This window comes from Canis lupus, chromosome 1, assembly GCF_003254725.2.
Source record: "Canis lupus dingo isolate Sandy chromosome 1, ASM325472v2, whole genome shotgun sequence".
Taxonomy (NCBI): domain Eukaryota; kingdom Metazoa; phylum Chordata; class Mammalia; order Carnivora; family Canidae; genus Canis; species Canis lupus.
In genome coordinates, this window is record NC_064243.1 from 82,605,492 (window position 1) to 82,621,817 (window position 16,326).

General features: G+C 41.5%; 1 protein-coding gene across 3 annotated transcripts in view; it reads right to left on the reverse strand.

Annotated features, from left to right (window-relative positions):
• PCSK5 (proprotein convertase subtilisin/kexin type 5) overlaps window positions 1–16,326 on the reverse strand; it is a 458,329-nt gene that overhangs the window by 402,289 nt on the left and 39,714 nt on the right. For all 3 annotated transcript variants that reach the window (XM_035709909.2, XM_025423285.3, XM_025423284.3), the window contains exon 2: window positions 15,015–15,119. In XM_035709909.2, coding sequence (XP_035565802.2) covers window positions 15,015–15,119 — 105 coding nt within the window. The remainder of the gene's footprint in view (window positions 1–15,014; window positions 15,120–16,326) is intronic.

The following is a 16,326-nucleotide window of genomic DNA, read 5'->3' on the forward strand; positions in this document are numbered from 1 at the left end:
GGTGGTGACACAACTGTATACATTTATCAAGACTCACAGAACTGTACACAATAAAAAATAAATTTTATTTTTTTGTAAATTATAACTTAAATAAAAAAAAAATAAGCCTGTCAAAGCTAATTTGTGATGGGGGAGAAAAACCAAACAGTGGCTGCCTCTAGGGGGAGACCACCTACCAGAAGGAAAGCGCCTTGAGAGAAGCCTGTGAGGTGATGGGAATAATTTATATCTTGCAAGGGATTCAAATTATGTACATGTATGCACTGGTCACACCTCAAAGACTCTATATTTAATACCTGTGAGTTCCACTGCATATAAATTTTATATCAAAAGAAAAAAGCCTGAAAATAAATATATTAATGATACGCCACCTGAAGTACTTAGGAGGAATAGGCGGACGTCTGCAATGTACTTCCAGATGCCTTGGAAAAATTAGATGGATTAATGGATGAATAAAGATGGACAGGTGCAGAGACATGTGATAAAGGAAATAAGTAATAGTGGACTCTAGATGCTAAGTATAGTGTTCACTTTGAATTCTCTAATTTTGCTGTGCACTTGAAAATTGCTGTAACGAAATAGGGAAAAAAATCCATTCTAAAGAACTAAAATATACATACAATCTAACGAGGATTCTAAAGGATTTAATAACAATATATGCCATTAACTCTTGAAAAGATGCAAGCTATCATTTTTCTTATGACTACCCATTTCCCGCCCGATAACATATTATTCAGATTCAAAGCTTGTAAATGATGCCACAAACACACAGCTGTGCCTGTCACTTCACAGGGTTTGTTCAACTCCAAACTTGAATTAGACACACGAGGCTGAGCATGGGCCCTACTTAGCCACTGACGATAGGAGAAAACCCACCCTTCCAGAATCCTAATTCCCTGCCACCGAATTCACTCACGACGCAGGAACGGGGGCAGAAGGAAGAACGGTCTATAATTTCATTCCCAGGGATGTAATCTCAGTGCTCCCCAAGGTCCGAGCTACGGAGTCATGAAACCGAAAAAGGCCAGCTTATTGGCTGGTGATTCATCTTGCTATCTCCGTTCAGAACGCCTTGGGGCACCTTTGCCCTCTTGGAGTAATTCCGCATTCTCAGATTCCGTGCCAGGCTGGACTTCTGACCCAGTTCCTGTCAGTTAATTCCATCCACTGTTTAGGGCTTATGCCTATGAAGTTGGAACTTGCCCCTGTGCAGGGGCACTGCTACAACTACACTGCTTTGAAATTTCCCCAATCTATACATCTACAGATTGTGTTGCTTTGCTTACAATCACACAATCCAAAAGCTGAGAGCTGATCAGAAGGCTGATGCTTTGATTTAAAACGTCCCTGGGGTGGCAGCTCCCAGGTGAGCTGCAGCGACCCTCTACCCCCCCCCCCACACACACATTCTATTACAGAGGTTTATGGGTCAGTTATACACAGCTCAATCTCTGAAAAAAAAATTGGCTGTGTCTCTTGGAATCAAGAATAGTTTATGAAGTGTTTCACAAGGGACTGAAAGAGTTTGCCTTTCTACTAAACAACAGAGATGCAATCATCGTGGGGTGGGGGTGGGGGGGAGAACTGAAGGGCTGGATTACAGATACTATGATAAGCTGGGAAACCGATCGAAATGACCCAACATACTATCGCCATGGGATACAGGTATCCCCGGCTTTTCACAAGTTTGCATTATACCACTTCGCTTTTGCAAAAGACCTACATTAGTACCTGTTTTTGCTAACTGGAAGAAATCCCAAAGCATATTTTCACTTTGTCTAAAAAAGCAAAAAATAGAGCTCTACAGTGACTTTGCAGTGAGCCACTATAAAGGCGGTGTGCAACCCAAGCCACAGGCACGGCACTGCCAAGCTTTTTTGGGGTGGGGAGGATGCCGGGGGGAGCTATACTCAGCACCTAAGCCTCAAGCTGGCCCCTACAGCTCTGAACTGTGTCTGTGAGCATCTGTGCTTTATCTCCATTTGTTCTCTGCATCTATGAGCAAGACATTTCCTAAGATAGCAGAAAAGCCTGAGAGGGGTTACTTTCGAGGTCTGGAAATGCTCAACTATTTTTTTTCCATGTAAATGAAGGGTCACCAGTTCTTGGCTTTATGCCCTTTTGTTCTTTGGAACGTTCCACTTTCAGATAGCTGGAGGTTACCTGTACTGGGATTTTGGTCAGTCTTCGCTGACCTTAGCTACGCCTCACTATGTGTACTCATGCCTTAGTATCGCCAGGCTTTTTTTTTTCCTAATTGTAATCTCAAGCTGATTCAGGTACAAATTAGGGCTGCCAGACTGACTAAATAATAACATGAGACACTCAGTGAGACTTGCATTTCAGAGGAACAACAAATAATTTATTTTAGTGTAAATATGGCCCATGCAATATTTGGGTCATGCTCATATTAAAATTTGTTCTTTTCTCTGGCAGCCCTAGGTATAAATATAAACTTAATATGAGTTAGTAAAAGCTTTTAACAGCTTCACACTGTTGCCAGCATATGGGTATAAAAACCAAGGCTGAAAACTTGGATTTTGGCTTCAGGCCTGGACTCCAGATTTACTAGATGGTAAGCTGCCTGAAGGCAAGGACTCCATCTACTTTTTTAGTTTTATCTCTGATGTCTGGCCCAGCACCTCATACACAATAAGCTCTCAAAATCATCCATGGGGAAAGCTAACGAATGGGTGAAGTCTGGTATCTCTCTCATGCTACCTCATTCCTAGGCAGCTTCAGTTTTCCCTGTATTAAGGGAGGCCCAGATTTTTTCCGGATCCTTCAAGAAATCTCCAACTTTGTCATTTTCTCTCTGTGCATCAATGGGTTGAAAAGGGGTTTCCCATGGGTTCAAAGAGTAAATCTGAAAAGCATGTCTACATCTTAAGACACATTACTGAAACAAAGCAAAGGCTGCCCTTGAGTTGGGGCCGAGCAAATTTGTCCTAAGGATACAGTCTTGTTGCTCAACTGCTCGCTCTGCTGGTCTTTTACATTTGTTGTTTTTATTTTTTTTTCCCCCGGAATAGCAGCTTGGACCTTACAACTCATATATGGAAATGCTTGCTTAGCTTTGCCAATGGATTAAAAAAGAATCTACATGTCCACCAACAATTTTCATTAATCGTGTCCACCCTTGATTCAATCTGATTTTATTTTTGGCTTCTATTTCCCACCTCCTACCCACATCCCCATCACTACCCTCTGAAAACATTGCTCATTTCTCATTTGCGTGGCTAGGCTTTTAAAAATCTGTTCTATTGTGTTGTCATTTCAGAAGATATTCCATTTTCCTTCAGAAGAACTTGTATTAAGCACAATGTTTTGCTATTCGATAATGGCCTTCTTCTGAAATTCATGAACAACAGTAATAAGAACTACCATTTTCATTCTCATACTCTTGTATCAGTGACGGATGTGTACTATGACAACAAAGAAGTGATGTTATTTGTTCCTCATTTATCATGTGCATTGCTGAATCGCTAATATCTACACCTACCTCAAGACTAACCAGGTTAATCTCAAGTCTAATTGTACAATCAGCTCTCTCAGGTAAAATAGTGTCTTGGAGGAGAGCTAAATGTGTTAAAAAATACTCCAAGTATTAGGGAGAAAAGGAGAAAGTCTGGAAATGTACTAGAAAGAGAATATGAAAAGGGCACATGTGGTGGGCAATGTGGACTAGCAGTAAAATCACAAGTGACATTGGTTCAAGATGGTAATTAATGGATCGGAATGAACATTAGAAAGTAGTTCATCTGCTCCATGATTTTATAAGTGAAATAAGCTCAATGAGGAGTGACGCACTAATAGCAACTCTGAGCTAGTTGTAGAACTGAGATCAGAATCCAAATATCACATGCCCGGTCATTGTGTCTGATAACAGAATGTTTCTCCAACTGGTTGCCCCCATGTCTGTGGCAAAATGAGACAGTACTGTGTATGCTACCATAAGAGGATTTAAATTCTAGCAAAATTAAGAGAAAATTACAGATGATAGTTTTATTATTGTCTCCATCATTGATTTTCCATAAAAATTAATTTTAAAATATCATCCATTCATTCTTTCTACTGACAGTCTTCCATGTGTTCTACTATGCCAAGTCAAGAAAATACCAGGATTAACAAGATGTTTGGGGCTCCTGCCTCTACTGAGTTTATATCCTGGAAGGGGAAAACCAACAACAACCAAATAAAGAAGCATATGGTTTTGGATTCAGGTAGGTAATAAAGAGGAAAGTCACATGTCAAGGCTAGACAGTAGCTGGGTAGATGAGATTGAGGGTCCACTTTAGGAAGGAGGATTGGGGAAAGTTCTTCAAAGAAGGGGTGACCTTTGCTTTGATATGTAAAAGATGAGAAGATATCCATCATGCAAAGCCCAAAGGAAATGCATTCCAGGCAAAGGGAAAAAGAGAAAGAGTTGTGTTTTGAGAGGGCGGGAGGCCAAGGTAGCTACATGTAATAAGCAAAAAGAGGGCATTTCAAAAACTAGCTCAAGGAGGTAGTAAGGGGCCAGATCATGATGGCCTTTGAAGACCATTACAAAAAAAAAAAATTGGATTTTATTCCAAAGTCAATGGAAAGTCATTGAAACATTTGATCTTTGTATATCTTAAAAAGCATATGCTCAGTGGACTACAACCATGGAGAAGAACAAGGGTGGAAATAGAGGCATTTGCTATGGTCCAGGTCAAAGATGATGGGTGGGATTAACAAGACCAGTGGTGGTGCAGGAGATTTGCAGACTGCTCTACTTTGGCTTGAGCAACTAGATAAATCATGGCACATGATTTGCTAGGAAGGAAAGGGTTGAGGACAAAGGTGATGCATAGGAATTAAAAATATCATATATGTCATGGGACACCTGGGTGGCCCAGTAGTTGAGCATCTGCCTTTGGCTCAGGTTGTGATCCTGGGGTCCTGGTATTGAGTACCGCATCGGGCTCCCTACAGGGAGCCTACTTCTCCTCTGCCTATGTCTCTGTTTCTGTCTCTCTCTCTCTGTGTCTCTCATGAATAAATAATTTAAAACTCTCAATCAATTAATAAATGTATTATGTGTCATACTTTGTTTTAGATGCTTACTAGACATCTAATTTGAATTGTCAGGTAGATGACAGGAAGAGGTATAAATCTGAAGCAAAGACGCCAGCATAAAGGTGAGCCCTGGGTTTCCAAAATTGATATGTGAAGTAGAGGGGGTGCCATCAATGACAAGAGTAGGCAAGAAAAAAACAGAAAGAATGTAGTCTCAAGAAACTGAGTCACTTTTCAGGAAGGAGCAAATGATTGATCACTATGTCAAAGGCAAGGTAGCATCAGACGAGGATGAAGATATACCCACAGGCCTTGAGATATCAAAGCGTTGCTGATGTCAACAAAAGCAGCTGCATTATAATACTTAAAAAAACATATCACACGGCGTGGAAGGTACCTATCAAGAGTCATTTTCAGGTGTTTGTATCCTTCCAAAACTACCCTGCATGGAATTACATACACTAGGACACAAGTCCTTTTTTTGTCATTTGAACCTAAAACATAAACGAGAACATGTCGTATATGCTCTTTCTATATCGCTTATTTTGAAGAACTTTCCTTATCAGTCTGTATAGACGTAGAACACCATTTTATTGGCAACTTACTACTTTGTTTACTCTGTGCTTTTGATCTTTTCTTGCACGTACAGTTCATTCTATTGTGTAGGACAGTACACTTCTCAAGTGTACCGTTGGTGTACATGTGCTAACAAGGATCAATCTTCCACTGTGGGGGAGAGTCAGACAAAGGAGTTAAGGGATCACCCTACAGAGATCAGAGCTGGAACCAAAACTCAGAGATTCTTTCTGTGACTCCATAATTCCTCCTCTTATGTTATAAGAATTGATTGACATTTGGTGGAACTGAGCACAAATCAACAAAATGTACAAGCCGCTTATTAACAAATCAGGCCTTTTCAATGGTGATATTCTAATTGGATTTCTTATTTTACTCTTGCATTCATTAAAATAAATAACACAGATTGGTATGGTATCTCTTCAAAGCCAGACAATGAAAATGGCTTTGACTTTTGTTGCTGGTTACTGGGTTTTGTTCATTGTTTGCTTATTTATTTCTCCCTCACCTGCCCTATGGCTATAAAATTCCCTTCTTAAGACCTGTTATAGACTAAACATTTGTGCTCCCCCCCAAATTCAGATGTTAAACCTCTAATATCCAATGGGATGGTAGTAGGAGGTGGGGCCTTTGTGAGGTGAACAGGTCATGAGGGAGGAGCACACATGAATGGAGTTAGTGCCCTTATAATGGAGGCCCCAGAGATCGCCCTTGCCCCTTCTGCCACGTGAGGACACAACAGGAGGACAGCTGTCTAGGAGCTAGGAAGTGAGCTCTTACCAGACACCAAGTTGACCAGCACCTTGATCTTGGACTTCCCAGCCCCCAGGACAACAAGAAATAAATTTCTGTCGTTTATAAGCCACCCAGACCATGGTATTCTATCAACAAACGACTCGAACTAAGAAGACCTATCTAGAATATTACCACCCTACATTTTCTAGATACAGCATCTGCTTTTTTGGAATCTGACACCCTAGAAATCCTACATAAACTAAGAAAATAAATACAGATTTTACATTTTGTACCCTTCCTTCAAGTGGCTGAAGTGACTTATGCAAAATCCGTAGCTACCCTACTCTGCCCCCATCAATTCTCTTTTCTTATTTTCACATGGCCATCACTTCATTTGCCATTTGTTCTTTTCTCTGACTTACCCAGTTTCCTCTGACCTTTATTTCCTTTTAAGACTGTTTCTCCCAGTACAGTTACAGGTATCAGCAGGAAAGTGGGCAAAGCACAAGTGAAACTAGAACGAGCCCTCTATCCTGTCCTCAGCAGCTTGAGCCTTTGCTACAGAACTCAAGTGACCTGCACCTATTGTTTATGCCCAAAAGATACTCGTATTTCAATCTGGAGACAAAGGCACAGAGAAAAATCACATTTGAGCCACTCGGAGGAGCATGACCAACCAGAACAAATGCTGGTGTTCGGGTGAGGATAAGACCCAAGGAAAGTTATGGAAGTGCTGGAATCTTTCACGCCTCCTTCCCTTTCTCCAGACACAGCTCAAGGGGTCACAAACTGGGATGCCTCTTGGCCACATTTTCTTTGGCCCACACCAATGTTTTAAAACTTTCCAATTATCTGCCAACATTTAAAATCAGGAAATGTCATGCAGACATTCAGACTTGCCGGTTCTTTGGAATTGGCAGAACCGAGCCGGCTTGCCCACATGACAAGTGGCTGCAGCAGAGTGGCAGCTGCTCCCCTACACACAGCAAGGGTTCTCCACTTTGCTGTTTGCCCAATTATTTTATATCTGGCCCATCTCACTCATTCTTGTTATCTGCACTCCCGTTGTAGGCATGCGAGTTTATAACCTTTGAAAATGAAATACTGCCAAGTGCTCTCTAATAAAGATTTGGCAACCTTTCCAAAGTAGCTGAGAATTTTATTTTTTTAAATTCACTCCTGCCTATAAGGGATTTGAGTCATGACTGAAACCTTCCCATCAGACAACCCTGCAGCATACAATCTGACTCTCTGGTTTCTGACCATCCAGACATCTGAAAGACCTGGACGTGAGACAGGAAAGAAGGGGCGGTGGGGAAGACAGTGGGATCTGCATTCACATACCTCCTTCTGTCTTTCTCATACATCCAGCCGTCCTGCCACCATAAATGTATCAAAGGTTGCAAACTTGTGGCTGAAATGCTTCTGCCTAGGATATATACATTCTAGGAGTGCCTGGGTGGCTCAGTCAGTTAAGCATCTGCCTTCAACTAGGGTCGTGATCCCAGGGTCCTGGGATCGAGCCCCGCAGCTGCTTCTCCCTCTCCATCTGCCCCTCAACCCACTGGTGCTCTCTCTGTCTCTCTCAAATAAATAAAACCTTAAAAAAAAAAGAATATATGCATTCTAGTAGGGTTTTTAAGACACAGAGATGCTACCAAAACCAGACAGGATTTTGCTATAATGGTTGCATTTCACAGCTGAGAAGGTGGCGAAGAAGGTAGTCTGGAACATGATGGCCTCCGCTATGCCCCTGGACAGCCAAGTCCATGTCCTCCCTGTACATTGTCAGAGGCAAGCCTATGCTGCTTTCAGAAGAATTCATTCTCAGGATACTTGGTGACTGTCATTCACTGGTGAGATGCTGAGAGGCATGTGCGTACTGATCATGGTTATGACATAGCTAAGGACACAAGGACTCAGGTAACTGCCTGAGAGGACACCACTACTGTCATCCCACCTCAACATGTTCAGGATCATCCCACACGGCTGGATGAGCACCCACCCAGGGACATTATATTACAAAACTGTGCTTCCCCCAAGAAAATTCAAACCATTAAGTTATTACCACATTTAAAAGCAAAGAGCAGAAAATTAACTGCCAAAGAAAACAGTTCACAGGAGCAGCAGCTGGAATGAGGGCAGGTGGGGCAAGCGGAAATGGAGCATGGCCTGAACAGGAAGCACCTGAACTCAGGTGAAACCAATACCACAGCCACATCAAGCCGAATGGAATCTTCTCAGCAAAAAGGCGGGGCTGCGACTCATGCCTGGGAGCCAGGTGAGAGGGAGTTCAGACACTTCTGAGCATATATCTCCCACTAAATCAGGCTTCTTCCCTTCCAAGGGTCTGCGGGTAGGTCAGGTGCATGTGGACAACTAACTGTTTGGTCTCAGAGCTAAGAGAGAGAGGGAATGAAGGTGCTGGTGTCCCCATGGACCAACTCAAGATTAATCAGAAGTGAAGAAAAAAATATTCCAAAATTACAAAATGAACCCATGGGTGGAGGGTAAGTTTGACCAAAATCAACAGGATTTGCACAGTTCTTTGAGAACATGGCTGCTAGGCAGAGGGAGATACCTCCGTACACCTACTCCATTCCATGATCGTAGGTCACTCACTTTTAAGGCAGAAAGAGTAAATGCCAGTCATCTGAAAAATCAAATTCTGGGCACAAGAGATACCACCCTGGGTTGGTAAGGACACTGAGCTTTCCTGTCGTCTTTCCCAGGGCTTATCTCCCACTCATCTTGCTAACTACATCCAAGCACTTCCATTTTTCTCTTCCTTCCTTTCCTTGTACCCCTTTATTTGTCACTGTTCAATACTTGAATGCTCTGTTTGAAAAGTCTCTTCAGAGGAAATGGCTTATGGATAAACGTAACAAATGGGCAATATCTCTGGGAGCAATATAAGCTTGCACTTCATTCTGGGCCACATTTATAGAGGAACAATTGCTGCTCCTAGAGAATAAGCAAGGGGCTTTAAGTATTTAAAGAGCCGTTATGTATAAATCTGGAAGGGAAAAAATAGATTCAATGGGTAGACATAACAGGCAGCAGATTAGAACTCCACAAGCTGAATCTCTTCATTATAGAAATGTTTGCTTTATCCAGTATTGAACTCTGTCACTGGGCATGCTTATAGATCTAAAAACAAACAAAAAACAAAACAAAAAAACCCACCACCCTCTTAGGGTATGCTGGAAAGCATGCCAGCACTGGAGAGCAAAAAGATAAGTCTCCATCTAAGGATTCTATGATTCTGCAGTAAATAATATCATACGAATAGTTTTTCCATAATGAGATGAGATATATAGTGTCACACATCCATGTGATGGGGCAGCTTGATACACATGAGCTTTAGGAGAAAACCAGACAGGAGAGGCATCTATTCCTTATTCCATGGCAGAGGGTGATTCTATCCTAGATTTGGAAAAAAACCGACCTATAAACAGACTTGAACTCAGAAGGAGTACTGGAAAAAATAAAAACAATGGAATATTACTCAGCCATTAGAAATGACGAATACCCACCATTTGCTTCAACGTGAATGGAACTGGAGGGTATTATGCTGAGTGAAGTAAGTCAATCGGAAAGGGACAAATATTATATGGTTTCATTCATTTGGGGAATATAAAAAATAGTGAAAGGGATTATAGGGGAAAGGAGAGAAAATGAGAGGGAAAAATCAGAGAGGGTGACAAAACATGAGAGACTCCTAACTAGGGGAGTTGAAAAAGGAGTGGTGGAAAGGGAGGTGGGTGGGGGGATGGGATGACTGGGTGACAGGCACTGAGTGGGGCACTTGACGGGATGAGCACTGGGTGTTATACTCTATGTTGGCAAATCGAACTCCAATAAAAAATATATACAAAAATAAATAAATGGAAAGGCTGGAACATTCGAGATAAAATCTAATGGGCAAAAGGAGCTGTATTTGTATGTTACACATGGACAGGACATGAGAACCTAACTTAATGGCAAGGGTTTTGTTTGGTTGGTTGGTTGGTTTTGTTTTAATTTTTAAATATCTACTCTAATAGGAAATTTAGGATTCTGGTTTTTCTCTTCTGGGTAAGGAGGAGGAGAATGAAAAATCTGACCTCCACCCAAGCCTGTGTCTGTGTGGGCAACACAAAAGCTATAAGGAATTTCCATTTTGGGGCGCCTGGGTGGCCCAGTCAGTCAGGCATCCAAATCTTGATTTCAGCTCAGGTTGTTGTGATATCAAGCTGTTGAGATCAAGGTCCCCATCCAGCTCCACACTCAGTGGGGAGTCGGCCTGAGATTCTCTCTCTCCCCTCTGTCCCCACCCCTGCTCACACACACACACTCTCTCTCTCTCTCTCTCTCTCTCCCACCCTCACTCAAATAAATAAATAGATCTTTGAGAAAAAAAAAAAAAAAGAACTTCCATTCCAAAGCTTTCTACAAATGACAGCCTCCTTGACCAAATGCTGCAGGGCTGGCAAAGATTTCTAAACAGATTAATGAGAGGCTTCTGAGAATGTTAACTCAAAACTGTTGTTTTTAAAATTTAGCTTAGATCTCTTTCAGAAAAGCTAGTCAGTCAAAAAGAAAGGTATGGATAAGGATATTGTAAGACTCACTGGTCCAACCGCTGTAATACGGTACCAACATTTTCTGCAAAACTGTTATTACGGTACTAGTGACACTGTCTTAGAAGTCTGTGAATCTCTGTCATTTAAAAAGCTAATCATAACATAATGTTAACATATGGAGACCAGGCTATTCTGGTTCTCTGAGCTCATGTGCCCCAACTGACCACAGCATTTTCTTAGCACCAGGAAGCTTGTTCTTACAACCCTCCTGGTCATTTTTGCATTTCCTTCTTTAGAACCTTCTAAATAAAAACAAAAGCAGAGGAAAAAAAAAAAAAAAACATGCAATTTACTATAGCAAGTAAAAGCCAGGGTCTGCGTTGTGTGTGTATTCCCTGCAATTGATCAGTATGCCCTTTATTAAGAAGATGGCAATCAAAAATAACTTTGATCCATCACCAATGTTTGCCACTAAGCTATTTCCTATGGTCCCATCACCCAAATCACACATGTGCTCCACTGTGGCACACAAGCCATCCACCACATACACATCCAACAGTAAGAGGAAAAGAAGATCTTCCTAAGAAAGCAAATGTCATGTGGACACTAGCTCTACACTCCCAATGAGGTCTGCTGGGAGTGAAACAGAGTCAGCCCATACACATTTACGTGGTCTCTAAGCATCTCCCCATAAACACTTATTCATTAGGAAGGGGAAACTAGTCATTTTAACATAGAGAAAATTGGCAGATACCACATGTGTCACCACCAAGGTCCCAAAGTTAAAATCATGAGTACCGAAACAAGTCAATATCATGCACATCCTGATCTGATGCACTTCTTTGATAGTCTTGCTAAACCTGAACTAAGCATGATATTGGATAATCTACAAAATAACTGGCCTATAATCTTCAAAAAGAGTGCTAGTTGTTGGAGTGCCTGGGTGGCTCAGTAGGTTAAGCACGCAACTTTTGATTTCGGCTCAGGTCCTGATTCCAGGGTCCTCGGATGGAGCTGTGTGCTGGGCTCCATGCTCAATGGGGAGTCTGCTTGAGGACTGTCTCCCTCTTCCTCCACCCCTACTCCTGCTTTTATGTGTGTGCGCACAAGTGTGCCTGTGTACGTGCTCTCTCTCTCTCTCTCTCTCTCTAAAATAAATCTTTAAAAAGAAAAAAGTGCTACTTGTTTAAAGAGAAAAAAGAGAAAAAAAAAAAAGAAGTATGACACAGTCTACAAAGGGGACATGGGACAAATGACAACTAAATGTGTTCCTGGTCCAGAAAAGAGACAACTGGCAAAACTTGAATGAAATCTGTAGACTGGATAATAATATTAAATCAATGTTAATATCCAGATTTCTACCAGAATGTTAATGGTTTGTACTTCTGGTTATAATAACAGAATGTCTTTCACTTTAGTAAATACCCAGTGAAATATATACTCAATGGGACATCATGTGTATAATTTGTTCTCAAATTTTCAGAAAAAAACTTATATACAAAGATTTGTACATACACATGTTATAGAGAGAATATGATCAAGTGAGTCTGGTAAAATGTAAAACATAAATATTTGGGTAATGCAGGAAGCTTTTATAGGGATTCCTCACAACATTTCTGTGACTTCTTTAAGTAAAAAGTTTTTCAGAATTAAAAAATAATAATAGTGACCCAACTAGGCCTGAGCTTTTCGAGGAGGGAGCTGGAGAAGGAGGAGGAATGTAGTGTACCTCCATCCCATTTGCTTCCCCATCCCCAACACTGGATTGTGCTGGGTTTCCCTGAAAGCCACGGTGGAAGCTTGCCGTGAGCTCCCTTAGGGCACCACTGCAGCTCCAGATTCTCAGAGCCTACCACAGGGCCTGTCATATCCTATAGGCTCAAGGAATGGCCAATTAATGAATGAATGAGCTATAAGAAGTATCTGAAAGAAAGTGTGGACAGTCCCCATCATCGTGCTCCATCTGCAAAGTCGGTCGGATCATGGCCCTCCTGTATAAATAGCTGGGTGGGAATGAGGGGCAAGAGGCATCTGAATAAAGAATAAGATATTGTTCTTCCCAAGGGGTATTTTTTTTATTGAGGAGGAAGGTAACTGAGTATGTTCCCTAGAGCTATCCTAAAATGGCCCTATTCTCCTGGACTGGGTGAAAAAGGCCATACATTCCAGGTATGCTGTGTGCCGGCATCCAAGGTCTCTGTTGGATCCTGGATAAGCTATCTGATGCACTGAGATAAAAAAAAAATGACCGGGGGGGTGCCTGGGTGGCTCAGTTGGTTAAGCATCTGACTCTTGATTTCAGCTCAGAGCACGATCTCATGGGTTGGGGGATCAAGCCCCAGGAAGGGCTCCACACTCAGCGGAGTCTGCTTAAAGATTCTCTGTATCTGTCCCTCCCTCTTCTCTCTCTCTCTCTCTCTCTCTCTCTCAAATAAATAGATAAATATTTCTAAAAAACAAAGAAAAAATGAAGACCAAGATTCCCCAAGATGGCATTGAAGACTGAAACAGCTCCATATTCAATAAACCCTTCATTATGAACACAATGCCTCATTACATTCTGTTCTTACCTCCCAAACCAGCTAGTACTTGGTTTCTCAAATTCACACTGACTACACACATGAGCTATGAAATTGGAATCATTTTAATTACCAAAGTTCAAGAAAGCTTCAAAAAAAGTTGTTTAGCAGATGAAAAACGTGACTTCGCTTCAAAAATTTAGCTAATTCAAGAACATCCCAACAGATTGCTTTTCCAGAGACATTCAATTCTGAATAGAGATGAAGGGAGAAAAAAAAATACAATCCTCAGGCCACTGGAGTGTAAGTCTTAGGGGATGTTCTTATAACCCAAAATTGGGTCATAGAAAATTGGGACCTACAAGAAATGTGCTTTCTCAAACCACCAAGATACCATTTCACAATCATGAACACTGTGATAATATTCCAGAAACAAATTAAACAAGGCAAACCGTGGCACATAACAGAGGGCAGGACTCCAAACTGCAAACCTGATTTGCATATTAATTCAAATAAGGACTTTTTGCTTTAATAACGAATATAATTTTCGTGGAATCTCTAGGTGAGATTCCTAGGCTTGCTTGTAGGGACTTGTTCAACAATTTATTTGAAAATGAGTTCATGTGGCAAATCCAAAACACAATGGGTGGGAGGACCCTTCCTAATCAATAAATAATCAACAGAGAGCCCACAGAGGAACTGGGGCAGGCTGATACAGCTGCCTTCTCTCCCACTTTACTAGCCATATCCGGGGGGCCAAGCAGATCCCCCTCAGAGTCAATGCCTTTCCTCTAACTTAGTAAGGGCAGGTGCGTAACTCATCCTGAGTTTTAATTGCTAGTTACTGGTTTGTTGGTCCCTAATGCCCTTCAGCTTCCTATCTCCCAGCTTAAAGCTGTCCCACATCTCTAGGATGGAGTGGGATATCATGCATGTATCATATCTCCTTCTTGGCAATCCCAGGGGTATGTTGGCCATATAACCCTAAGGGACATGGAATAAAGACAACGTACAAGAAAGTTACCTGATGAGCCCTAACTCAAGAGCAGGAGCCAGTTTCTATCCCTTCTGTGCTCAGTGCCCTTCTCATCCCAGACACGATCTAGTCCTTGGGCTGCCAATGACACGGCTCTATCAGTCCCACCTGACATTGTGAGGACTCGGGGTGACCAGACCCCTGACCTAAAGACTCTGTTAGAGACCCCTCTATGGAGTTCAGCTAGAACCTCAGATCTGTAGGCAAATCAGTAGGATGGTGTGGTATTTGTGTTATTTCAGTACTTCTGAAATCAATCACTATCTCTCCTCCCACACACTCCTCCCTTCACCAAGAGAACCCCTATTTATGATACCCCGGGGCCGTTCTCCAGGTGGGACATGATCCTGGCATCTCAGTGAAAATCAAGCCATTGTCTATTTTTGTCTGAAGCGGAAGCCAAGCTGCTGGACCCCAGGGTGATGTGACGGCTCCTGAAATTTGAGTCTTCACGCTGGTCATCGGTTCCCAGTGTGATATTACCAATGAAAAATGCAGAAGCTTATGCCTCTTGGTCCCCACCCAACTGGTTCTTCTTACCTTTGGTTCCATTGAAATGAAACTGTGGGTTCCTCTGCTTGAGAGAACTGACCTTTTAATCGTCCTGCTATGGTAGAAGTGGTAGTAGTCCTTGAGGGCCCCGATCTGTGGAGACAGGAGGGGAAGCGCAAAACGGAGTGAATGGGAGTTAAAGGGAGTCTTCTGTTTTCCCTGTTTTTCATTAAAATGAGGATGCACAACAAAACAAGGTCCATAAATTATGCAGCTGCCTCCATGCTCAAATGTTACTTGAACCTCGGTGATCACTTTTCAAAAGCAAGACACGTGATATGAAATGGAGTGTCCTTGAGGCAGTGACTGCAGAACTAAAGATTATAATGGGACAGCTTAGCCTCTCCATATCTCCCTTTTAATGTTTAATTTATATGCAGCATTTTAAGTAATTCTATATCCATTTATATCCAAATGTGGGAAAGAGAAAAAAAAAACCAAATAGCTATCTGGTTATAAAAACACACTGCATTCTGTTTGCTTGGAGAAATGTACAATGAAGGACCTTGTTAGATTATTTATATCATCAATTTGAAACAAGTCCTGAGCAGTTGGTCATTCACAAAGAAAACACTACTTAGCTTGTTTTCTTGACTTAAGCAGACAGTATAAATACATGGCAGTTATTCATTTACTGCAAAACTAAAAGTGGGAGGGCAGTGTCTACAAGACAAAGATCACATATCTTACCTATCAATGAAGCATCCCCTATACAAATAGTTTGATCCACTTTATCTCAACCACTTCTTTGACAAATTCATATTCTCATCTGTGCTGCCCTCCCTTTAGTTGAAAACAGGTCTGTTCAGGATAGCTTTGAAAATAAGTCACTGTCCAGTATCGGGAAAACAAACAAAATCCTAGATAATCATACTCTCTCAGCAGATTATAAGATGTGGGTCACATACATGGAAATTGAACAGTACACCAAATGACGACAGAAGAGCTCGGTCCTCATTCTGGCTGACACTGTTCAGAAGTGGCTTCTTGGCTAAATCCCATATACTTACTATGTCCCTTTTTCTATTCCTATAAAACTGGGCATTGGGCTAGTTAATTTTAAGATCACTGTAGCCCTCAAATTCTAACAAATTCCATTCTTTGACACTGATACTTTTGTTTTGTTCTCTTTGTGTAAATACATCAAATGGGCTATTTCCCCAATACCATGGCTCTGACCTCAAAGAATGACCATCAACAGGATGTTTTCCAATTGGGACAATTCAAAAGTTGGCTTTCTTAATCAAAAAAAAAAGAAAAAGAAAAATTAAATTAAAAAAAAAAAGTCATTGGCCCAGCT